At 41.7% G+C, this 27519-nt stretch overlaps 1 protein-coding gene across 5 annotated transcripts in view; it reads left to right on the top strand.

Annotated features, from left to right (window-relative positions):
• Positions 1–27519, top strand: part of LOC126865001 (protein sickie) — a 192863-nt gene that overhangs the window by 66559 nt on the left and 98785 nt on the right. For 4 of the 5 annotated variants that reach the window (XM_050616998.1, XM_050616996.1, XM_050616995.1 and 1 more), the window contains 2 exons: positions 5826–5995; positions 25313–25476. In XM_050616998.1, the coding sequence (XP_050472955.1) occupies positions 5826–5995; positions 25313–25476 (334 nt within the window). Of the gene's footprint in view, positions 1–5825; positions 5996–10539; positions 10751–25312; positions 25477–27519 lie in introns of those variants that run through there. The other variant, XM_050616999.1, reaches the window with a different exon arrangement.

Below are 27519 nucleotides of genomic sequence, written 5' to 3'. Positions count from 1 at the left end.
GTATCATTAAATTACATTACAAGTCGTTCTATTCCATTTCACCGGACGTTTTCTTATTCAGCGATTCGTCGCACGATTTAATCGTGTTAACTGGACACTACGAATTCAAACGTTCATTGTGTTAACTCTTGGGTCCGGCGATGGCGTTCAGCCAAATAAAAGACGGTCACTTCGGTAATTTTCATCTTTAAATGCCACAGTACACACGCGATCTATCATCGCGAAAATAGCATGTGTCTTACTCGTTACAAAGCGTTCTATAAGCTGCGGCAAAATTTGCAAATTATAAAAATTCAAATATTTATATTTCTTTTAATTATATAACGTTAGAGCTTTCGTTGTTCCATTACAAGTAGGCAAAAAGTGGATAAAATTGTTACCCTGCTGCTTGTTTAATGTACGTGTCAGAAATGATTATAGTAGCACGATAAATCGTGTCTTTACATGGAAAATACGATGTTGGTGATTAAAGTTTTGCTACATGTTTTACGATTGGACCAGGCACATCGCTAATAATCAGGTACTGACGGGTGTTCTGATCCGGAACCAAAGAAACCTCGAAAGTAACGTGTAGCTTTAGGCGACATCGCAAGAGCAGGGATCAGCCAAAGGCATAAACCTTGTCGGCGCAATTCATCGTTGAAATCCTGTCGCTGTTGAAAACGACGTTTCAACGTTGAAACGGTTCGTGCAGAGATCGTACGAAACAATTCTCGTTTAAACCTCCATATAATAATTAAATATATACCAAAGAGTATTAAGTATCTATTAACGTTGATCGCTAAATAATATAACTGCTGATATTTATAATCGTCGAAGCAGTCATGCCGTGAGACTTTTATCTCTAAACAAATTCTTATCAAGTACCCAACAAATTATTTTTAAACGGTGAATCAATATTTTTGACGATAGCCTATCGATTTAAGGAAGCACTTTATTTTGCAAGATATCTCCACTTGGCACTTTGTGAAAATACAAGTATAACAGAGCGTAGTAAATATTCCGCTCGTCTTTTTCGATAACTCGTCAATCCATTAAAGGGACAACGTTGCGTTAACAACGTTTTATTTATAACTTTTTCTCCGTTACTCTGCATTGAATTCTGCTTTTTAAGAGTGTGATTGCAAAAAGAAATTCGAACGACCATTATATCTTGTTCCATCGACACTTGTATCATACGACACTATGATAAACTCGAATTATGAAAATCTTGTTCGTATTCTGAATCGATGACGTTGCGTTTACTTTAACGCGTTGTCTCAATGCTTGCACCTTTAATGGGCCAAAACCTCGGGAACCTTGTGAACGCAGTGTATAAGTTTCCAATTAAATCAACGAGGAAGATCACAGTGGAAACTGGTCTGTCAATGTGACTCAACCGATCATCCGTGTAAATCTGATTTTTACGTGGATCGTGGCTACCACTTATCGTTCCAACGAGGATCTCTATTCCACTCACGTATCCGCGAGATGCATTCAACGAAAAACGGAAGGACAGGGGAAAAAATGAAATTATCTCTCTGCGAGTTTCGATTTCTGAAGCGCCGGTGCCGCCAAGCGACGACACCGGTTCCCCACGTCAGATATCAGATCCTCCTCGTCGGTTTCTTGCGCAATCGGCTCCTTCGACTTTTGTCTCGTACGATCGCGCGACGCGTAGGTATACCAAGCGTGCGCTCCATAAGGGTGTGTCGATAAACCCATATTTGAAGTATGTAATGAACTTGCTTGTAATAAAAAAAAAAGAGACGAAAAAGGTCAGTTGGAAAATTGGTTGAGTCAGCTTCTTGTTGTGCCACGATAAAAGAATCTCGAACGTGAGATTCGTTCGTATCAAGTATAATTAAACGAAGGCGATGTTTGACTTTGATCGTCGATGAAAAAGGCAGATTGGAAATTGAGATTTAAAATACGATATGCATATTCATGACGTAAAATGAACTCGATCGACAAGGGTATAGTATCAATTTCTTATTTTTCCATGTAGAAAGATGTAAGAAAATCTGTTGCTGGAGTAACGTCGTAATCTGTTTCGATCGATCGTTATAAATTAAGATCGAATTATAGTTAGAAATGAAACGAGGACTAAGATTAAGAATAATTAACGAAACCGTCTGATAAATTAAGAAACCATCGTATTACGTTCGACGATCGTAGTAAATTAAATCACGAGAGTCATGAAAATGGTTTTATAAAAGGTATAGTAACAGATATAGGAAGGTCCATAGAAATAAATAAAAGCTGGATCGAGTAAACGAGCGCGCAAGATGTAGCAAGAAATCGGTAGATTGGCGATACGCATGAAATCGAAAGCCGAAGAGAGACAGGCTACGAAGACGTTTCTTACGTTTCTTCTTTTTCGTTTCCTTGTTGTGTAGCGGAGAGGCGAGGACGTTACCATAAGGAGACATCTCTTGCCATCTTTGGCTCTGTAGCCGTTCTCCTTCCTCGAGCACGGTTTCTGAATTACAAACCTGATTCAATGTACACGCCATTCGGCCGATTTGAGGGACACGTAGCATCGTCGATCCGTTGATTGCATCTACCAATGGACTCGGTTAATTGGATACGCGTGATTCGATGGGAATTTTGACTCAGCCTGCGTTGCTCGCCATCGATATTCGTCATACGAATGGCGCAAGCTATTCTTAATACAGCGCGCGTAATACCATTTCACGGCTTTCCTTCGGTTTTATAGTTAGGCATAGTTGGAGCAAGTACGTCCAAAAATATGTCAGCTATTCGAGCTATGCGTCGAAACGACTTCGATCATCTGAGCCTTTCTCGTACAACAAGTTTCCAACTAACAACGTTAGTGAAATTAAAACAAACGAGTGGCGTTCGATTTCTCTAGAAACAAATAACTCACTTTCGTAAGATTACCCATCGTAGTAAAAAGTGCATCATCGTCGCTTTTCTCTGCTTTCCAATGTACTCAGTTCGTCGATATTGCTTCCAAGCGATTCATGTATATCGCGAGCTTAGATTCGTAGTACAGACAAAGTCGGGGAAACTCTGTGGCTCAAAATACGACGAAAATCAAGAATAAGTAAATCGCGTCGAAAGCTTCATTCTCGAGATTAAATTTTCTCCAAAACGAGACTTCGAGCGAAACAAATCTTATTCCACATCTTCGACTTATCTTCGCTTTATCCGTAGAGTAACGTCCCGCCAATTATCCATTGCTATCGAATCGTATGTGATACACGTATTTAAAAAGTGGTAGTTTGGAGAATCGAAGGAATTCGAAGAAAATATCCAACGATCAACGTGGAGAATAGAACAACCTGTTGGATGCACCTTCGACCCTTTATTAGGAAGCACGATGTCTCCCTTAAGAGCAACGTTTTCTTTTTTCGCTGTCGAAGGTTCGCACGAGTACGCGTTCGACGGAGACGGCCGACGACATAGACAGAGAAATGCATTAAAAAGCGCCATCGCCATTTACGGCTGTCATCTCGCGTGGATAACCCGTGAGTGCTCCGAGAGGGTTCCGATGTGTCGCGTTGCGATCTCGTGGACGACGCAAATCTGTACCGCGTGTATTCACAAAGGTCTGCGTCAACTTCGACAAAAGCTCGCAACCCTTTATCTTGTCGAGTCTTACTTTCGATTGAGATTTCATTTCAAAGCTTCGTCGTTAATGGAGTCTGATAAGGGTTTGGGGAACGTGCGTTCCTCCGAAACGAGGTTTCAATGGTTGCTCAGCATCAAAGACTGTTTGATTTATTTGTTGCTAGAAGATTAATGATTCATCGTCGCTTGGAAATTCTGCGCTATTGAACATCCTATGGTTAAAAGTATTTCTCTTGATTGGGAATGTAAAAAGAAGGACAAATGGAAATTTGGAAACGTATACCGCGTATACGATCAGACCATGAATTCTTATGCAAATGGTTACGCATACAAGTATCGAAAGGACTAGAATTAAAATAGACATTCGTTTCACCTACTAACGATCCTGGATGTTTTCCCTTCTTTTACACCTTTAAATTTCTCGTAAATGCATGAAAAACCTTCGCAATCTACGTATAATATAGTTACGATAGAAGATCGATTCTTCGAAATACGTATCGGATGTCAAAGGAGAAATAAATTCTCGATAGAGCCCAAAAGATCTTCCGTCAATTTTCCATTGTTTGCTATTTCAATTCTTTGATTACACGTTATGTACGCCCGAGTACACGATAGAGTCTATAATTTCATAAAAATAGTAAATGAAGATATATGAAAATTACGAAAGAGAAGGATAAAATGGGAATAAAAGGTAGGCAAAAGTAAGAGCATGTTCTGTCAATTACTCGATCCACGTTTTCACGGTTTTCCTGAATTCTGTTTCTCTGTCGGATGTCCGCGGGCATGGCACCCCATCGTTGTTGGTCGCATGTAGCTCGTACGAACACACAGGCAATCTAGTTGTTACCTACGCGTGGGCACCCAGGGTATTGTCGGGTGAGTCATCTCTCTCTCTACCATAGCTCGTGTATACCTCTCACCACCCCGTGTGTGCAGCGTGTGCAGTATAGTACGGTTTGTTTTCTGGGTAAAAGCCGGAGCCGCTGTGGCTCTTAAGAACAATGGAAACAAAAGAGGCAGGCCGGCACGCGTGCTAGCACAAGGTAGCCATGGTCACGGCGGTCACGTTTCGTAGAATGTTGTGTCGTATATGTACACCGTGCTGCCGCGTCCTTTATGTACACCTACACCACGCTCCTGTACCTTCCTCGCGTTGCTCTACCCTCGAAACTATGTACGCCGATATGCACCAGTCACCTCGATACGTCTACCGTGTCTTGGATTCTCGACTATTGCTCCCAAACGACACCAGAGACGACGTTAACCCGTACTTTCCTCTCACTTTCCCCTTTCGTGTGGTTTACGTCCATTCTATTGACTTGGCAACTAAGTGATTGCGGTTTTTGTCATTAGATGCTATTATTTATTTAGAGAAAATCCGCGATCGCTTAATTGCCAAGCCAATAGATGGAACGTTCGACACTTTTGCTACCGCTTATGGAGGAATATTAATTTTTCACGAAGTGTACGAAATAGATATATGTTTGGTTACGTTTGGTATCGTTGTTCAACTCGTAAATATCGTGCGAGTAGAATTTACTTTGGTGGAAATGCATAGATTAATTTTTAATCCTTGGTTTCTTACTCGAATCGTTGATAATCGAGGCAACGTAAATTGTACACTTTTTCGTTATAAATTACATATTTCATCTCGCTTTCTCTACTTAATATACTCGTGCTTTCTCAAGTTTCACGAGAAAAGTATGTATATAAATTAATGCAACGTAAATTCTTCGTTATTTTATTGTTAATTACTTGGTTTCTTTCGTTTCTTACTTTCCCTATTTTGCATAGTACTTTCGTCGATTTAACGAAAGAAGTAAGAAATCTGACAACTACGAAAGAAATCCATTTGAAGTAAAGAGCTTAGAGCGTCAACCGATATTTCAGTCCCATTGAACTGTCACGTCAGTCATCAGAGATCTTTTCTCTCGCAGTTGTGAATCCAATTACAAACGGAATGTAAGACCACAGTCCTAGATAATGTTTCAACATCAACTGGATCGAATTCTGCATCGACATCCTTCACCGCGCCAAATTTAATATTGGATGAGGCGAATTTAAATTGAAAGCGCGCGTTACGCAACTGTCTTTCGACTTAGGCCACCGACTAGCTACGGGCATATCCTTGGGGATCTGTTGAAAGGAAGGAAAAAAAGAAAGAAATTTTCGATCGATTCGCACGGTGTACACGAGTACACATCGGTTCATAGCGTGATCGATGACGAGGTTTTACGTGTGTTGCGCAGGTCGAGAACGTGAGCCTGTGCGTAGGAGCGCTCCGAGCTCTTGGGGCGGACGTGGGCTCCGTGAATCCTGGCGAATTGGCTGCAGGATCAACCCTCTGGCCGGTCCTCGCCCTTCTTTTCGCCCTCTCGCGATACAAGCAGAGAGCCAAACAGCTTCAAGACATGCCTAGGTAAGTTTCAACGCAGATTCCTTCTTACCGACTGTCAATGTAGATAATCCCAGTGGTTTGTATCTACCGCGGATAAGTTAGATTTCCTGTACTAACAGTCGTTAACTGCGTGTCGTATCGATTGCAGATAAATTCGGAATTATCGAAACGTTACCATCAAACGCAAAGGAAGAATGTCTTCTAAAAAGGATAATACACGTAGTTCTTTGATATATTTTTAACTGATTTGATTGGATATTGAATACATTTCGTTTATGGATTTCGCCAATGATTTTTAGCCTCGTTTCGAAGGTAAACTGTACATCCAAATTTTCCGATACGATCAACCAGTAGCTTCCAGTAGATGGCCTTCTTTCCTTTTGCCTTTCTTATCGTTAGAAAGAAATACGACGAACAATTTCCACGTTACAAACGTCACTGTAGCACGAAACTACGAAAATATTCGTTATATTTGTAAAGTTACATGTTTGTTAATTTAGAAGACAGGAAATCGCATAAAAGACATTTGTATCGAGCTCTCTCGTATCGAGAGGTAAATTTTCAGTGACCATCGGCGTTCAATCTCAATTTCAATTTTCATCTCATCGTTATCGATCGGCATACATCGCGATAAGTAAACGTTCGTGTCGTGCCTTCGACTCATTACGGGAAAATTTTCGCGCACTTAGATCTCATCGTACTTTTATTCTTGGCGAGTTCGAATCGATACCGACGTCCCGTCAGACGAACGACCTGACGGCGTGCTCATTAACGTCCGCGTTAATCAAGCTGTACGCGTGCTCACACCACCGAACGAACGCGAATATCACGCTATATACATGCAGGAAGTGGCACGACTGTGTTTTACACAGCTGTATTTCGCGTAGTAACGTAATTGCGGGCTCCTCGGAGTTTCAAATATTTTAATTACTCCCGTCCGCGGTTAATTGCTCCCGCGGCTCGCCAGAGTATACCAAGGAGCCCCACTGACTTGCCGTTTTTCTTAATTCGCGTTTCCCGTGAGTCGCGACTGTCAAGGTCGTTATTTTTAAACCCACGCGCAAACTCACGCCTACGCGGGGCAGACTTTTCGCGGAGGTTGTGCTTTTCACCGAACGAACGAGACGATATTAATCTTCGTTACGTATCCCGGCGACAATTTTTCCTACGGTTGCTCGATATTTCAAACCGGCCGTTTTAAGAAACTTCGTATCACGACGTCGCTCGTAATTTGCATTTCCGTCTTTATCGGAAAATCGATAGCGTTCGAATAGAAACGTTTATTTCTCTCTTTTCTCTATTTGCATCCGAAAAATCGTGCTCGCGCCACTCACGTGCAAGATAGTTGAAACGAATTAATGAAAAATCGTAACGTTCGAGCAAAATGGAGGAAGAAGGATCCCGCAGGGAAATTCGTGGCGAGTGGAATGCGAGGTTCGTCGTCTAATGGACCGTGTAACGATTCTTCGGCGGAATGGAGAAACGTAAACCGTCGGAACCTTTAGGAACGCTCGACATTAACATATTAACAATGCTCCATTATGCCCACGACTGAGTGTAGACCGTGGTCGTTGTGTTACGCTCGCCACACAATATAACCACACGTATACATCGAAACTCCCCCCGCAACACAAACCAGCCAACGTGGGTGTATTATGGCTCTGGCCCGTATAACAAGAATATAACGGGTAACCAAAAAATTCTATTCCATATTTTCCAGCCGATATATTACCCGTCACGAAAGCTCCTTAAATAAGAATTCTGTCTTTTCCATATACCCTTTGATCTTTCTGCTACTTGGTTCGTACTTTCTAAATATTTACAAATATCTCATTTGGCAGCATCTCGTACGAACAAGACAAGTAGAGGAAACGTACGTCTGTTATTCAGGCGAGTTTCGGTTCATCGACTTGAAACTCTCGGTCGTTGCTTGTCAATTCGACGCGTTACGACAAATACCCTGGCACGATGCTGATGCGGCAAATTTTGCGTTTGCACAAAATTTGATATCTTTTATTTGTAATTAAAGAATATGCAAAGTTGTGATCTGATACAGCAGGGTATCACGTGTATGTGAATTTCTTGTCAAAGGCAATATATTTACACGCTTGTTATATTTACAAACATTTACGAACTCTCGAGTAGTATGTTTCCATACGTAACACATAATGTGCTCTTTCAAACAAGCTTGCACGAAGCTTATTAATCAATCTAATCCATCTAATGTTTGTTTGACGCTAAGGGGCCGGCGAGGATCAAGTATAACAACTAAAGTATCCGAAACGTAAACTAATAATTCTATACCGTACTTCTAAAAACACACACAGCAACAAAAAAAAAAAAAAAAAAAAATAATCTATATAATCGATTAATTTAATCAGAAAAAATTCACTGGTCTGGCGAAACCGTGTTACTCCGCTACGATATACGATACCAATGCGTGGATGGGAGGCATGCAAACTATCGTCGTTGGCTATCGGTACGAACCCATGAAACCGTACGAGACGTTCGAATCTGTAATTAAGTGGACTTCTCGAGCCACTCTGTAGAAAGCTACTCGTGCACCGTTTATACGATTTGTACACACGCTTGCGTGCAAGTAGAGGAGACACGCGCTCAACTCTTTGCGTACGAGGCTCATACTGGCGTACACAGGGTGTATTGTCGAGTCTCGGTACAATACTGTGCGCGTGCACGTGCTCCAGCTATGCCAGCATTATCATAAAAATGATTGAAAAATCCAGAATGGTAAGCGCTCGTGTGGGATTGGCCGGCTCTTACGGAAGTGGTGCGGTGCGATTGGTCGCATGGATGCAGTGGGGAAATCCACGGAGGCTGTGGGGTACTGGTGTATAGAAGATAAAGGGAGAGTGAGAGGAAGAGAGAGAGAGAGAGAGAGAAAGAACGACGAACAGCACGGGAAGGCGAAGAGAGCGAAACGCGGTTGTCGGACGATTCGAGGGCGAAGAACGAAGAGGGGTTCATGGGGGTGAAAGCGAACAGACGAGGAGGGATGAACCTGGGCTTTCACGTCGTGAAGAATAGAGAGGGTGGAGAATGGAAGGAGAGAAGAAGACAGAACGGAAGATAGAGAGAACACGAACGGAGAAGCTTGGTGCGAGGACGAAGGAGAAACGGATAGATAGGAATATTGCGAAGAAGAGATGAAACGTGTATACCAGAGACCCTGCTAAAGGGAAGGTATATCGCATCTGTATGGGGATCCAGAGAAGAGAAAGGGGGGAAGAACGAACGAGAGAGTCTGGGGTAACCAGAAGCGGGGAAGAGAACAGGGAACAGAAAATGAGAGAGAGAGAGAGAGAGAGAACGCGATGGGGATTGCTCGAATGAATAGTGGGGGCAAGGGCGAGAGAGGGAGAGAGCGAAAGAGAGAAGCCACGTGCTATGGGAACAGGAATGGTTCTCTCTCGGCGGGCCTCAGTTTGAAACGGGCCATCAACGATGCCTACACACCATGGCCACAGTATGACCGTGGAACAGCTCGCCATAAGGCATCGTCGTTGCTTCGGTGGAAGTGTAGTGTAGTGAACGAGGTTCCGTTCGGGACGACCGCTTTCGATTCCTGTTTCTGTTCGTGGATCGTGCGAATCGAGAGAACTGGCCCACGTAAACAAAGAGCGAAACAACACGTTGAGAAATATGCTTGCTTCGGAAAGGATCCGTACGTCGATTCGTTTCGAGAATATTAGGTCGATGTGCGCGATGATCCGCTCACGGTTCTCACGGTTGCACCGAGACAACGAGATCGACGGTTCGACGATCGATTCGTAGCGGCTGATCGAGAAACAATGAGATGGTTTTTGCCAAACAAATTGCAAAACGATGTACGGTTGCGTGCGCAACGACGCTTCCTGAAATGTTGTTTGCTTGGTCGCTAAGGGAATCAACATCGCTCCGTTAATAACCGGTTCATCGAGAGATAAATATAGTAACCGCTTCGAGAAAATCGGTAAAGATGTACCGGTTGTCGTCGGTGGTTCTCTGGAATTAGCGACTCGAGCGAAACCGCAGGATCGCCAGCTTCGACCGACCATGCGATTCGTTACATCCAGAGATTTACGGATGAGAGTAATTATAAATTACGAGCGCGGCTAAAGTCGTAAAATCGTTTATCAACGGTCGAATGAACGGCGATGATGGATTCGCGTGAATCCCACTAATCGCAGCAAACGGTGCTGTATATTTGCGCGAACGCAGCCAACGTATATGAATCAAGATGCAGGAAGCGAATCATAAAGCCTAACAATAGTGTAACGGTGTAAGAAGAAATCGTAAGCGTGCGAATCGTCGATTCGACGAACCTAAACGAAAGATCGAAGTTAAAGGCGAAAGATATCGCGAGCGATATCGAACGACGAACCGAATGAATCACAGCCGGCCGCGATTCTCTTTCCGATCGCGTTCTTCCTCCGCGTTCATCGATCCACACACGCGACAGAGAATTTGGCAAAGAGCGACGCGACCGAACGTTCGTTTTTCGAACAAGTTGAAACGTTGCTAAAAGCTGTCCCTACCTATTTGTTTATTTACCAAAGCGAGCGCGTTGCGTCGCGTCGCGTCGCGTCTACCGGTTGATTCATCGGGACACTTTTGACCGTCAGAAGTGTCAGTGCACGCAAGAAGTGCTACTATTTCGGATCGCGCGGAGACACGACCGAACTAGCCTGGAAATCGCTGCAAAATGGGAAACAGCGGAAGTAGCGGCGGGGCCAGCAGGAAGGCACGCAGCTTGCCAAATTCACCGGAAGCGCACAGGTATCGTTCTTCGTGATTCGATTTCAGTTTCTCGACCCTTTCGCCGCCACTTCTCCCGATACTTCCACCAACCGAAAACCGGTTATTTCGTTTGCGAATCTTTCCCACCTCCTTCCTCGCGTTTCCTCCGATTTTTCTTTGTGAATTCCAACCAAGCCGGATTCCAAATAAATTATGTACGACGTGTTTAAATATCTTTGTTCGCTTCGGCTCACGATCGGCTAACGCGATGCCTCCTCGACCGAATAGATTACCATGCGATCTTACGTATGTATAATACATACTTAGTTTGCGGATTGAACTTTCACGATGACCGCCTTGCAAGCCCAAGTGTGTTCTATGTTTCCACGCGGCTTCTGGATTTCACGATCTACCCGTATCACGGCAACGAATACGTCTTGTGGTTCGGATTAACTATAGCCTTCGAACGTTAAACGTTTTACGACTAACATTTACGCGAATTGCAGCATGGTGAATTTATTACGACAAGAAGGAAAACGACCTGCTCCTCGTAAACGATACTCTGTTTGAATTCCATTTGTCTGGACTCGTCGGAAGTCAAATAGTTTGTACCGATGATTTTCAAGCTTTTCTATCTCACAACGCGTAAACTAATTACTAAAATTCGACCGCACCCACACGAGATACCTCGTATTTGCTTCAACACGGAGCGCTCACACCGGACGACCGTATACGTGGTTTTTACTTGATCATCCAATGGAGAAAACGTCAGTGTCTCTGACTAAACAATCGGGTATTGCACGTTTGAAAAATTCTTGCGACACGCCAGTCGCAAATCGCGGGTTTATACGATGAGAGTTCACCGATTCTTCGCGTTGTCTATAATTTTTCGCTCGAGTAACAGCAGATAACAGAGTAACTCGAGTAACAAAATATACGAATCGGTAGCAACTAAATTTTCGAGTATCGAGAAGTATTCTCGTAGAGCTAAGTGATCTTAGAGAAGAGCGAACGGAAAGAACTGTAAAAATGAGAATCACCCGGCGTGTATAATTACGCGATACAGACGAATAAGACATGCTCGGTCACGATCTATATTGAGAGAGGAAAAATTCAAAACCAGATACCCCGCCTCGTGTTCCGAGTGGCCATCGCCACGGGGCCCCGAAGACCGGTTAGGCCTTGACTGCAGGTCGCACCTCGACACCTTCTGTACGAGAACCTCCGACGCGAACACGCGATTCGATGAGAACATTCTGTCACGGCATCTTTCCAATTGTAGATCACCTGCGTTTCACACGAGCGACAAAAAAAAAAAAGAAGAAACTTCTATACTGTTATTTCTTAGCAAAGAGAATCTTTCTGTCGATCGACGCCAATGTCCGTTGCCAGTATTCGCGTTGCAAATCATCGTTAATAAAAGGATAAGACAGACATTGAATATTCTCCGACGGTCGATATCCGATTACCGAACAAATCTTGAAACGTGAAAATTCAGTTTGGATTAAGAATATTGCGCGTACAGTATGTGCGCGCAAAATGAAGTGGCGTAGAACGAACTGTAATCTAGAATTAATTTCATCCTTTAATTGATTTCTTGCTTTACAAAGGACATTCGTTTCAATGCAACGCTGTATTTTTAGTTGCGTCGATCAACCAACTACATTATTCTTACGCTTCTTCGAAAAAATATCTGTCTCTTAACACGCGTGAAACGACTTCTGTCGCGTGTATAACAAATCGTACGTCGACCATAATGTTCCGTTATCTATTCGAAACATTTTTACGATACTTCTGGTGTTCTCGCAGTGCTCGTATAATACACGTAATACGAACAATAACGTTACGTCGAAATTGCTTCGATCGTTGTTACACTTACCTAGAAAAATCTTGTTTAACAAACAATTGGTTGCAACGATGTCTGTCGATATAAATCTGAACCAAAGTATATCGTCGAAAATAATAATAATAATAATAATAATAATAATAATAACGATAATAATAATGATGATGATGATGATGGTGATAATAATAATAATAAAAATAGCTATAACTTGTACGTTCGATCAAAACGTTAACGTTATAGCAGCTTAGAAAGACGATTCTGAGACGAGCCGAATTCGGGGGTGAAAAAAAGCTTAGGCGGCATTAGGAGGGACGAGTTGGGGAGACCCTAATAATTTTTAGGGACCACGAATCCCACGACCCTCGAATTCTACGCACCTGGCATTCGATCGACGAAAACCAAAGTTTCCTTTTAGAGAGCGAAAGGCATAGACAAACGTCGTATTTACGTTATTTTTGCCAGATGAAGCTAACTCGTCGAGCCAATGCTCCGACGGTGTATCACACAATGGAGCTAAAAAATCGGTTTTGCGAAATTCTGTCGTAAACGAAGTCCTGGCTGTTCCGTGGGAGAACCGGTCTGTTGGCACGACGCCTTTCGAATAAACTTCGCTGCACGCGAAGCAACTCGATTTCTGTGCAATTCAAATACATCAAGTTCCTATTAAATGGCTGCCTTTGTTCTGGTTCATGTGTCCTCCCCGGAATCAATGGAGTTTCATATTTTGTAACACGACCTTCGTCGCGTACCCGCGGACGTGATAACGCCGATACAATGCTCGCGTACGAAATTCGTGTTTCGCTCTGCAACCTCGATATTTTTGCCCGTATAGCTCGGCCAAGTGTTCCGTTGCTTTGTGCTCGTTGCGATGTGTCAAACAGATGCGAATCAAACGGTTCTTGCGGAACGGTAGTGCGCCATTTTTAGTTAAATACGTGACTAAAAAGCTAGAATTAAAATACAAGTATACGAATATCAGATAACGATCGATTAAAATACGATCGATGGTATTTTAACGAAAAAGTCTGGTCGCGAAAGATATGTCTGTTTCGGACAGTGAGATGACAATAAGTTTGTATATAGTCGGTCATTGAACGAGCCGTATGTAAAATAGGAAGAATTTAAAGGACTGGCAGATATTTAAGGCTGATAAAATGAGAAACGTCGACGTAAGTATCAATAAATCGTATCGCGGTAATTACAATCCCATCGCATCGTTTGTCTCGTATACGTAGCTGCGCTTTCTAACAGAGGAATATCGATTAGCGACAAAGCTGCCGGTATCTACCGATTGTCGAACGAACGTAGTCGCAAGATTTATGAAACGGAAGGAACGTTCGACCGAAAGATTAATCATCTAACGAAAAACGTAGGAGAGAATAAAGTGTATCGTGGCGTATTAAAGGAAACAAGAAACGGAAGAAACTAGCGGAGGAGAAAAAAAAGGACAAAGAAAAGAAAAAAAGAAGCTGAGCACGGGTCGGTTATTCGCGAAGCACGTGGCACAGCACGGGTCGCGATACCGAACAGATACTTTCTCTTTCTTTCTCGCGTATTTCCTTTTTCCTTGCCCTTTCGTCTCTCCTTTTTCACCGACTACGCCTGTAAGTCGACCCGTTTGATTTATTATTCGCGACTCGTGCGATTATTTCACGCGGGGCCCATCGTTCCTCTCCCTTCGTTTCGCCGTCGTCGTCTCCCTTTCCCTTCGTTTGTTAGCTGAAATTCTCTTTATTTAGCGAACGAGTTCAAAGACATCGGAGAGACGAGCGTGAGTCCATGTTTTCGATGTGAATGGCCGCAGAAATAGATTCTCGAGTACGTTTTCGCTCCTGTTAGCGATCGCCTCGTTAAAGTGCGTAGTTCGACGTCGAAAGATCGATCCGACGATTACGCGGCGCTCAATGCGATGTCACCGTTGCCTCTGTAACGTTTCGCCTTTGAATTTCCTGCTTTTCAACGAAAGCCGATCGGTACGCGATGTTCGAAAAACGCCGCGAACTCTGTTTCGCTGATTTGACACGACTCGTTAGAAGGGCAGATGGAGAGCTTGTAATTAAAACGCATGGTCCTCGCGTTACGCAACGTTCGAATATGTCGAACGAGGCTCATCGAACAAAAGGACTCGATTATTTTGGTCAACGCGAGGAGACTGAACGATCCTTTAGACCCTCTCACTTCTTGCCTTTATATCTAATTATCCGTACAATTGTATGACACAAATTTAATTAAGATTCGAATCGATTCGAGTAATCGATTAATAATGGCAACATTTTATTCGTTACAAACCACTCGTATCGTTGGCAGAAAGCTTTAGTCAAACCTGTGATTACCGTTAAAATAGTATCGATTTTAATACGTTTCGATATAGTAGGAATGTTAAATGAAAATTTATAAGAACAAATTAATCTATCGAGTAACATCGACGAACAAGATCACCAAATATTTTAGATGGATTTGTAATATTTTAGAAATTCCGTGTATATTTGTCGATTACTTTACCGAAGGTATATATCGTAAGTGTACACGCGATAAAACTGTTACTCGAACTTCTCGAATACTCGAACGTATTCTTCGTAATACAAACACTCGAGGGAAAGTCACTTCCCGCTGGCAAAACGTGCCTCCCCGAATGTCATAATTAAGTGTAACCTTTCGACGGTCTCTTGTCGCGAACAAAGAGCAGCGTTCGATCGTTTCGAAGCGAAGATCCGGCCGTGCCCTGAGAACTCGCGGCCGACCAACCTTTTTGTTCGGTGGTTCACTTAGGTATTTGCCGTTCCTTAAATCAAAGCCTTTGCATCCTGTTACACGTAAAACGCGTACGACCGGCAATTTTTTCCAACGATATTCACTTATCGATGTTACTTTAATGTTTCTTCAAAATTATCTTGGCTATGATGAAAAGGCGGTAATATCACGTGAGTCGGTCGACAGTCACGAGAAAATTACAGTGCGCAACTCGAGATCGTGGACGCGATGTCTTTCTGATGAAAATTAATGCTTTTTGTAACCAGTTTTATAAATAGAACGAAATTACATCTAACAGTACCGATATATTCTTGCTTAACTGGACCGACTTGCTGTTACGTTTATGACTGTGGATTTTTATAGAAATTCATGTTTCTTTTGGACAAGAAAACGAAAATATAAACACTAAATACGTGGGTTTGTTTCGCGTTTCGTTATTAGGTAAAAACGTAATAATTGATGTAATTAATTCTCGTAGAGATTTTTTCGTTCGCGATCTCACGTTATAGATCGCGTACAGTTTCTTGAACTCGATTATTTTCGTAAGACGAAACAATATTTATGAGTTCGATGATTACAGGCAATCGATGATTGTTTTTATTCGAGTCGAAGCGATTCTTGGAAAAGGTCTCAGCTGGATTTCGTTAACTCGATATTGCTCGCGAGTTACGTTCAATTTACGCGACCTTTTAATACCTAAAAAAATATTCGGAAAGGAAAAATATTGCTCGATCAGAAGGCAGTTTTCTTTTGCCAAATGGCGATGTATATTAAGCGACGTTAGTCATCGGAAGGCTGAATACACCCGCGTGTAATAAACGCTTGTCCCGCGTCCTTGCGTTTCTCAACGTGGGGAATAATAAGCGGTGCTCTGGACGCTTGTGATAATAATATCGTCCGCGTGGAATAGTGCGTCGGCCTTCCTGGTAGAACACCGTCCTTTTTCTCGAGATTATCTAAATTTATCTCGTGCTCTGGAACAACGTGCAACGGCTCCTTCGGCTTAACGTACTTTCTCCTCGTGCTCCTTTCAACCACTCGAGAATCGGCCTTATAGCCTCCTCGCGAAGAGTAATTATTCCACTTCGAATTAATTATCGAGGCTTTTTCGCGTAAATCATCGAGATCCTGAGATGCACGCTCTCGATACGTGGAAGTCTTAAACACGAGTGTCTGGCGTGCATCGAAACCCATTTATACTTTTACCTCGTTCTATGCGGTTTCGCTATGCAGCCAGTCGCGAAAGATCGCGCACACCTGTCGAATTTTGTGTATCTGACTTGCCAAAGAAACTAAAAACGAGGTTAAAATTATTCATATTTTCACACGTACGATATGTGTTTTAACGCGTCGGCAAAATTCCTGGAGTTAACGATTTTACTATATCTCTTTGATCGATAACTTTAGTGGCTAATCTTTTTAATTAACTTAATTAATCTTTTTTTATTCTACGGTAGCTCAATCTTATTATCGATTACATGTGCTTCCTAAGAGCAACAAAGTTTATTATTTTAGATAAAACCGAACGGTTTCCGCGTAATCTCAACTTATCAGGTCGTTGCACTTAAACCGATCTTCTTCGCAAATGTGTAAACGCGCAATCCTTTATACGAAATTGACGTCTCTAGTTAATTTCAAAATAACTTTACATTTGGCTCGTATCCACCGATGACACACAACATTTCCTAATACCACGAATGAATTAGCTATTCACGCGAAGCATTCGAGTAACACGCTTGTCACGCGAACCTTCTCTTATATACCTTGCTACTTGACGCAGATTTATATCACAACGTTATGCTGTTTCTCTTACGTTCATTTAATTGCAGATGAATTACTTCAACGGATGATCAAGCGTTTGTTATTTTTTCAAGTATACCATAGTTGTATACCTCGTTTATCTTTTGTTCTCTTTTTTATTTTTCGACAATTATGTTTCGCTATAATTTACATCTTAATTTTCAGCTTATTTAATATGCTAATTTTATTCAAACTTAACGATCTTATGCTCCTTTGCTTCTACCATGCCGGTGAATACATCAGAGCCTTTCCTCGGATTTTAAGCAGATATTTCTCTTGAGATATTCAGTTTAGCTACATTTTCATGCAAATTTCTGTCCAGCGACGTACAAGCCTTATTTCGTTAACATATTGTATATTTGCCTTTCTTTAAGAGCAAATCGAATTAGAGTAAGACAAATGTTACCGACATTTTATTTGGAAAAGCACTTACCATTTTTATTAGTTTAACCTTTTAGAAGCGTAGTACACGCACACACAGGCGCGCGCGTATATACATATATATTTCTGAAAGATGCTCGTGCAGCGATATCTGAAACGTTGGATTATATATCCCACGTTTTAAAATATACCATTTCAAATCTTATTGCCTCGTAACAATGATCATCAATTTTGAATATAGGTGCATAAATGTGATACTTTTCGAATTCTTTTTACTCGAGCTGTATCTCCTTAACAAATTGCAAATATTATTGCAAGCGATATCTAGCAAGAATGATTGCTTTTGGTAGGTAAAGTTTCTGTGCACGTTGCCGCAATTTGCATTTGTATACGGTTTATCGTTTCTATACGGTTGAAAAATCATCCGCCTAAAGATCGTGGCAACTTCCAACGAGGTTTTCTGTGTGGGGCTTTCACTGTCGTTGCAAACTGGTCCTCAAAAGAACTGGTTAAGCGTGCAATTACCCCTAATATCGTGTATAAATTACCAGATTCATTCACGCGAACTATTCAGTCGCGTTAAATCTACTAAATCCGAATTGAGTTTATTTACAATATACATTTATGTCCGTTCCTAAAATGCGAAAATCTCGAATAGCACAGAAATGGCTGCCGATATACGTACATGAAAATATAACCAGAAATCCTGTTCAACACGATACCTTAATTATTAGAAAAACTTCGCTAAATGCAGTTCAGGTTTCACGCGAACCGGTTGAATCTGTAATTAACAAGTGTTATTTATGTTCTAATTTTGCAAAAAAAAAAAAAAAAGAAGAGAAAAAGGAATCAAATATGAGAAACACCAGATGAATTAAAGCATACAAGCAATGGATCGATCTTTTATTTTTCATAAAATATTTATATTCGGAAACGTACGCTACCGACCTTCCATACGATCGTCGATTCTTCGCAATTTTCAGATTCCTTAAAATTAAATCCGTTAAAAGATCCAACTTCTGTTCGTTCTTATTCTTCTTCGTCTTCTCTATTTACGCGATTAACACGTACATCTGCTCGTTCTCTTATTTTCGGTGAACCACGTCAACTATCGCGTCGCGTTTTTCGTATCGCATTAAGAGTCTGCTTATGACAAACCTCCAACGAGATACGAATTCCATCCGCGATTTTGTACAGGGAAATATGAAAGTCGGCGGCGCGGTTGAGAAGAGGGGCAAAGTACAAAACGAGGAAGGAAGACGCGATGGAAAGTATGGCAATTAGTAGAATCAGTCCGTGACATCGGTTGACCTCTGGCTACGGTTATCTGCGCTAGGTGCAGAACTATCCACGTAAATGGCGCGCCATAGTCCGATATAGTTAAGCACATAGGAGAGGAGAGTTTCTAACGGCACTTTTGCCTAAGCGCAGAACACCGGGGTTAGGTTGGACTCTCGGGCAGATAAAAGCTGCGCCAGATGCCTATCGACGCCACGCGGCACCCGGCGACATTCCTTCTAATTGCTTCGAAACTAGCGGGCTCGATCCGCGCCGATTTTTCGAATTCACCGACCAATTAGATCTGGCCACGAAGACACGATCGGGCTTCGAGGTGGGGTGCCTGCGTCGTTCGCGCTTTCACGAACTCACCTCGCAGCTACGCCTCTCCAGTCTCCAGACTACTCGTCTCGTTCAGGTAAAACCGTAATTTTACGCGCTGCTCCACCGTCCAACTCTGTTATTTATCGCCGTTAACTCGTTAACGATCTCGATTTTTTATGGGCGATCGACGTTACGTATGCCGCGCCACGAGAGCACTGAAAACAGCTCGCTGGCGAAGGCAGTATTCTTCGCGATTTTTCCCCGCCGACAAACACAGCTCCGAGGTGAAGTATTTTTCGTTTGAATAGGAAATTTAGAAGCTCGCTTTTTAAGCAGCTATTATCTACCGTGGTATTACGTGTTTCGTAAGAGATATTAGATATAGTCGATATATTATCGCTGTGGAAAATCTCTATGGATAGTCAGAGATGTCGAGTATCGTTGGAAGGGAGAAATTCCAGCGGTTAAACGTTTAATCGTATAAATAAACGAATTATGGGTTACTAGCGTGAAAGGCATAAGACACTCCATTTTAAATATAAACTCGGAGTTTATCAGGACGATGTGAAAATATTCGTCTTAACGATACGTTCTAATTAATCAAATTGAGTTGCACGTGTAGTTTGTAAACGTATCGTGCATGCGTTTCGTCATACGCGTATCGCGTAACATATGTACGTCGCTTCGATACTTGTGCATGGTATCGGAGATAAGAATCTCGTTACATTTTCCAAGAATCCTATCACTTTTCGGAAGTGCGTGCTTGACGCTTGAAGTAGCAGGGATGAGAAATCGGATATCGATCCTCGAGGGTCTCCCATCGGATATGGAAGCCAGAAGCTTGAGTAATTAACGGAACCCCCTTCCCCTTTACCCGTAGCTACGTATACGGGTGCATACGGATCTACATGCCTGTGTCTGCATTAATTGTCTCCGCGACGTGTCAATATCGCGCGACTGCACGAAACACAAGCAGCGTTTGTGTGCGTGCCCGTTCACGCGAGTTGCATATGAAATTCTTGAAACGTGATCGACCAGTCGCGTTAACAACTTGTAGAACTAAAGGAGCAGCGTATCGAGTCGATAACAAGTTTGCTAATTAATAGATTTTATTTCGGCATGTGACGACTCATCGCCGTTGTATCGTGTGTCACGTGACGAGGCGAGTTGAGCGTGAAATCGCGATAAATAGAATAGCTGTAAGTTTGATGACAAATTTTTTCAGCACGTTTTTAAATTTACGGATCAGAAATAGGTGTATTATTTATAAATAGACTACGGGATTTTATGGAAATCCACATTTTTACGAATATAACCGAGAAGATGAAACCTGGTTAGGAAATTCTTTTTCTCGCTAAATATCTATAGAGACTACTATACTCTGGATATCTTACACCATTTTGCAAATTATTTATATTCTGCGCATTTTTCCACTTTCAAATTTCTCACGACAATGTACGGTCTATTCGTAACCGCACAAGCATTAATCTTTCAACTGATATTCACTACGACGTTTTCTTTTATCCGGAGTAGCGATCCACCTTTCAAGTTAAGAACTCTTTTCCTATCGTTCTATGTATTATACGTCTGAATAGAAATGTCAATTAGCGAGCGATTAATGTCGTAGATAGTCGCAATCGAGCTTCCAATCAAGTGTCTATAGTTGTCGTATTTGACCGTCGAACTCTGTTTAAGCCGCTTAGAGCTTTCAAATACCGTTCTATCTCGTTAGGTTCGCGACACTTGTCGATATCCGCGTAAGGATGTACTTCGCTAAGCGCAAGCTTAGAAGTTTTACGCCCTTGGTGCCCGATCCTTGATGCTCCGAGCTTCATAGTATTTTCGATGACGTACCACCATTCGAAAAAACGTCGTTTGCTTACAAACGACGGACAAAGACATCGTAAAGATGATGTTTACAGCCGAGGCACGTCATATCTTGCCATATTAATATGTCGGCCGGTTGCAGACAAGTCGGCAGAAATTGCAAAACGTGAGAGCAATGGCGCTGCCGTTCGCAACACCAGCCGGGGACATTAATTCCTGATATTACCCTCGTAAATATTCGCGAAACGCTCTATCCCGGCCTTCTTCGTAAGATTGAAACGCTTTTTTCTTTCGTTTGACGCGAATCCAGCGTCCCTACCATCGCAGGCCCAGCTCGCGGAAAGGATTTCAATTTTTTTTGATCAGTCGACCTTCTACCGCCGATATATCACGCTACAAATCTCACACGCTGTTGCGCCCAACGAATCTACGGCAGAGAAAAACCCGTAAATCTCGATGGGCCGCCGCGTCGTTTCTCTTTCACAGAATACGAATGATTTGAAAACCATTCTTCCGTCGATATTTGCTCGGGCTCGTGATGTATCGGCCGACTACTGAATTCATAGAATATCTCGTTTGGATAGATATCAGCGATATCGATACAGCGATGTATTACGGTGAAACAAAAAATGCGGACACTGAAGACCCGTGAAACGTTAACGCCGACTACTTGACCAATTTTACATTTTTTATCTGTGGCATCGGAATACTTTCGCTTTCGCGTAAAACAGGTTACGAATTATTTTTTAGCTAGTTTCTTACGCTATCTACGCTGATTGCTTTAATGCTAATCGTCAAAACTACCGTCGTAGTTATAAGTACGTTACAGCTAGTATTCGTCTATTGGGTTGGCAACTAAGCGATTGCGGATTTTATCATTAGATGGTAATGAATACATCCGGTGTTGAGCCGAATAAATATCCATATAGATAGGAAAGTGTCGTAGTAAAAGTTGACGATGTATTATGTCTGACCAATGTCCGGATCTACTGCGATGTCGAACTTACCGATTAAATAGTAATTACGATACTGTAGAGAGACTTGAAAAATTTAATCTACATAATATATAATTAAGCATATATATATATACGTTATAAACACTATGGAAGACAAATTTCCTTTAAGAAATTTGTCGGCGTATGGAAGATGTAATTATTATTTCCTTGTGTAGAGGTGAACTCCATTAAGTTAAATATAGGAGTAAGTATTTTAAACACTGTCGAGAAATGGTAGCCTTGTGTCTTATCTTTTCCGAACATAACGTGAAAGGAGAAAAGTGTATTGCGTACAAGCAGATGAAAATAAAAGATAAAAATTATATAGTTTGAAACGAAGTACGCGCGTGGTAGTCGTATTTACTCGTTTCCCTGCCATTTCATTTGTTCGTGTTTTCTCGTGTTAACTAAATAGAAACTGAATAGAAGTATTTAATTTAATATTGAAAGCTAAATCAACGATCCACGGTGCTCGTATTTATATCTACGTTATCTCAGCGCAGTTTCGAACGTGTGGGTAGATGATTCGTTTTTAAGGAGAATAACCGGTTCTCTATGGATTCTTACGAGCAATATCGTCCAGTCGACACGACTCTCGTATCCTCGTATATCCTGAGGGAACGTTCGGGATGTATCTCGCTTATCAGTACAAATACAGTTCCAATAAACATCTGGCCATCCTTTATGCATTATAATACGGGCATAACCATGTCATTTGAAATTTTTAATCTAGTCGTAAAAGGAGGTCGGCGATTAACGCGTCTTGTTGGGACAATTTATCCTGAGGCTTGAAAATAATCGCAGCTTACGTATATCCTGTAAAATAGAGGCTTAACAACGCGTTCATACGCATATCATGTATATTAATCAATGCTTGTCCGAGTAGCGTGAGCTGAAATAGATATTTCGTTAAAAAGATGAACGCATCAAGGGCTGGTTTCTGAAACAGCACGTCTACGATACCGTAAAAATTATTCGAGAATTAATTATCATCGTCGTTCAGCAAGATTATAAATTACAATTTTAGTCTGTGAAATACTGTCCTTTGTTAGCTGGTATGCTACGCTACTCGCTGGACGTTTGCAAAATTTTATACGCACGCAGGTGCGGTATTTCCGCAATAGAATAAATTTCAATTGATTTTAATTTTAATTTAACAAATATCTACGTCTATGTTCGTCAAATTTAGTTTCCCCTCGAGGGAGAGAGAGAGAGAGAGAGAGAGAGAGAGAGAGAGAGAGAGAGAGAGCAGATAGATTCCACGTATTCGCTGACATCTCAATGAAAACATCCCAAAACGAGAACAAACGAATTCTTTTAGTCCTGGTTTCCAGGAAAGCGGCGCTTTTATTGGTTGATTCATCAACAAAGGGGATAAGAAATCTGGCTGAATAATGGCGCGTGTAGGAGAATTGGGAAAAAGCCGGGGCTTCTTTGAGTACCTACGAGCCGACGTCATCGTTTTAACCAAATATTTACCGTTCACTGATGACGCGACCACGACCGATGCACCCAGTGTTGTTAACTTGCTGCAGACAAACCATACATTTTACGTTTCCACGAGTTACTTCTCAGTTAGTTTCGCGAACGCTGTGTGTCTCATGGGTTTTGCCTCCGGTGTCTTCCCTTTCCTTTTCTTCGACGTTTTCCTCTTATTTTATTCCCACGGAAGCATCTATTCTTCGTTGCGTTCTTTCACTCGATAAATAATTTCTAACCCACTTGCAAACGTATTTCTGTCCTGTTAAATACGCAGTATATACGCTGCTGCGTATAACAACTAACGAGAACATTGGAGCATAGTATTCGTTAAGTATTCGTTAGTACCCTATGAAAATTCCGATATATTCCTTTGAAATGCAGATGTTAATTGTTCTCGCGATAAAAGCCACAAAATTATGCGTGACGAACTAACAGGGCGGATGTGGCGGCATTTGAAGAGGTGAAAATGATTTTTTTCCGCATTACTATTCGAGATACCTCGCTTATTAAAATTTGTATCACCCTCTCGTCACCGGGTTGCTGATTCAAAGAAGTTCTGCAGACCGATTTCACGGCACCCTACACCAGAACGAAAAGGAAAGTACGACGATGCTTCGAGGAGAAAAAAGTATTCCGTCGAAGGGAACGCCGTGTGCTACGAACTCGAAACGACCACCAACGAGACTCTCCCTCTTCGTGTTTTCGTTTACCAGCGTTTTCTTTGGGCCACGTTAACGCCCTCGTCGAGTTTCCTTCTTTTTTCCCCCTGGCTTCGCTCTCTTTCTTCTCCCTCTTGTTGCTCCTTCGTCTCTTTCTTTCGTTAGTCTTGCTTTTTCCCACTCGAGAGCATATGATTTCGGTATGCGATCCGGTTGCACGTTTATACCAAAGCTACACCGATGAAGAATTTCCGTCGGCGTTCCAACGAGCTCTGCTCTAATCGTTCGGCCTGATTTTCCGTTCACGCGGCGCACGTGCCGTGTCTGAACACATGCGAGTATTATTCCCTTGCTAGCCAAGTGACGCGATGCGGTCGAGATTACCTCGGTGAGCAGAGAGTAATTAAGTGGCATAATTACCGGATGGTTATCTGTACTTCCGTTTCGACGAGTCGACGCGACGGCGTGAAATTTCATCGTCGCGTTACGCGTCGCTGCCGTAATGCTTTGCAGCTTTTGATGCGATTCGTCGGCCTGCTTGAAAAGCTTAAGTACAGCCTCTGGCCTTTGGAAAACAAACAGTTCTCGGAAAGGCAGTTTCGACCAGATCCGTGGAACAATAATTGCACGGTCAACAGTCGTGACCGTGAACGTGATGAAGCATCGTCGGTAGTCGCTTGCCTATCGTCAACTATCGTCATGGAAGCTGCTCCATAATCGTCAAAAGATACAAAATAGCCAAAAATAGGTGACAATCTCTTTAGCGCAGAAGGATGTAATTTGTAGAGTACGGTGAGAGAAGATCACCAGTGCTTTAAGTACTAATTTTTATAATTATGAGAACCACGAGAACGAATCTGGTCTGATATTAAACACTTACGTTGAATAACTGAATCTCCACCCATTTGACGTTGAAAAATTTGAAAGTTTTGTAATTTCTGATGTAATTTTATCCCGAGAATCTTCCGAGTTAAATGCTCCTTAATCTTTTAAATTTCTTTCGGAGATACATCAATAATAATCGTACCGACGCGCAAGCGTAAGCAATTTCGCGACGTGGTGCGTTTTTCATTTCGATGCAAATCAAATACAAGAACGGAGTTAGGTATATGATGAAAGAAGGAATGTTTAGGAAACTAGCTACTTACAAAGTAACAGGTAGATACGACCATCGTTTGGGACCAGAAACGATTTCAGTCTGAATAACAGTAACGACCCCATTGGGACGATGCTTTCTAAATTGATCTCTTTGTTCCAGATTGCCGTCTCCGTACAATAAGCAGTCGGCAGTGGGTGGTGCAGGTGGCGGACCCGGCGCTGGAACGACGAGTATACCCTTACCTGCCACCGTAGCCGCCACCAGGAGATGTCCTCCAGACAAGGTTAGGCCCGCTCCAACGCCGACGCATCAATCACAACTTGGTAAGTTCCCTCGTTTCAAGCGGAAACTTTGCAAAGTATCGATTGGCTGTACGTGCAACAGCCTCGACGCGTTTAATTTTCCAAAGATGTCCGTGCATCAAGATTATTGAGCTTTACGATTACTTTAATTAATTACGAGGATAGGTAACATTTTGCTAGTAGAGAGTTTTTTAGTTAATTAACTTGAATTGGTTAGTTTAACGTCGATATATACTTTGCTCGACAAACTTTGATTTGTACTACGTTAGATGGTAATATGTTGACGTAACTAATATATTAAATTACGAAGTTTCGGGTGCACTTAAGACAACTTAAGCGATATTTATGGCCACCTTGGGATTTATAGTAGTCGCATACGTTACAGCTTCGTGATATAATAATAAAATATCATTTAAAATACGGACGACGAACTAATAGGGGAATTAAAAAAGAATTTGACACTTTGCACGAATGTTGTTCATATTTTTCAGTCTTCGAATCGCCGTGCTTCCCGTGTGAGATAAATATTTAACAAATAAGATAGAGAAATAAAATAGAGGATTAAACTAAGGAGAAATTTGACATCTATCGATGTATTGAGAAGAATTATATGCATAAAAAAAATATAGTATTCGCAATAAAGCTACAATATATTAGAAGTTGCTTCTGAGGATAGAGTAGTGTCCTTTCAATGCGAAGGATTAGCAGAAAACAACTGTCTGGTCTGTATCCTCTTCGCTTTATTTGAAATATTTTCTAACGCCAATAAGAAGAGAAATTTTATAGTATTCCAATAAAAGTAAAGACATTATCCTACATAAAAGAATGTAAGATAATGCGAACGTTATCAAGAGTATTCGAAGTAACAAGCAGGGGAGAAAGAAAAAGTGAAAAGTCAAGATTAGATTATGCAAAAGAAACGACATTGTTTTTTCCAAGTCCCCCTCTACTTATGGCGCGAATTGCTTTTTATGGAAAGTCATTAGCGACCGAATATCCTGAACAGTTATCGCAAAGTAACATCCTGCCATGATCTTTTAGTGCCTGCAGTTTATCTGTTTCTGGCATTCCCTTTCATTTTCTCGACGCGACTGTCAGTTTTCCCCTCGCGATACTTCACGTTTCTCCTTTGTTGCTTCTCTCGCGATTGATGTGTCTAGCTTTCCACGTATTTGTTCGCGTCGAATTTTTCACCAACGCGTTTTCGGTATATTTGTTTACGAGAAAGATATTTTATTTTAACGTTATAAAAGAAAATTCTTTATAGATTCAGTGAAGATACAAGAGATGTTTTTTTAATATAAAAAGTATAATCATTTTCATTACATTAGCTCCATCACAATCATCTATCTAATTAAAGTTGATTAATATAAGTTTCCTGAAACTTTCTCAAAAAGCAAAGTCAAGTCGTATTATTTCTACATATAGTCTACCTAATCGAGAAGTAATTTACTCATCTTCTTTCTTTAAAAATATACGTCCTTTATCGCAAATCTCAAATTCCTGTATCTATTCATTCTTTAAAGCACTTTTTACGACATTCTTCGAAATACATACATTACCGATAAGCGAGCGAATCTATTACTCGATCCAATGTATTACAAATCGGTAGTTCTATCGTTCGATTTTTTAATTAAAATTAAAATTTCACCGAGTCCCATAATTTCTACCTATACCGTTTATTAAACGCGCTTCAAATGAACGAATTTCTTAAGATCTCGAGGTAACACGTGGAATTTATTCTTAAAGACACAAAGGTTCGTGGAGGGTGGCAAGCGGCACAGTAGATTCGGTACCGTGTTAAGGACACCCCATTAGCCATTAGTCCTGTGAATGGCTTTTAGCAACCCTTTGCGCATTTCTGGCTGCCACGAGAGATCTGGACCACCATGGAAACTGGCTTCCATGGGGTACGCGACCCTGTGTCCCTTTTAAATATATGAGCTCTCTTGTACGAACGTCGACTTCTCTCTCTCTCTCTCTTTCCTTTTCACCCCCATACACTCATACACATTTCCCTCTGTTGTACATACACATACGGTATTGCCCCCTCTATCGTGGTTA

The sequence above is a fragment of the Bombus huntii genome, chromosome 4 (assembly GCF_024542735.1).
Source record: "Bombus huntii isolate Logan2020A chromosome 4, iyBomHunt1.1, whole genome shotgun sequence".
Classification (NCBI taxonomy): Eukaryota; Metazoa; Arthropoda; class Insecta; order Hymenoptera; family Apidae; genus Bombus; species Bombus huntii.
Note: the sequence above shows the minus strand (reverse complement) of the source record. Positions and strands in the feature narration are given on the sequence as shown.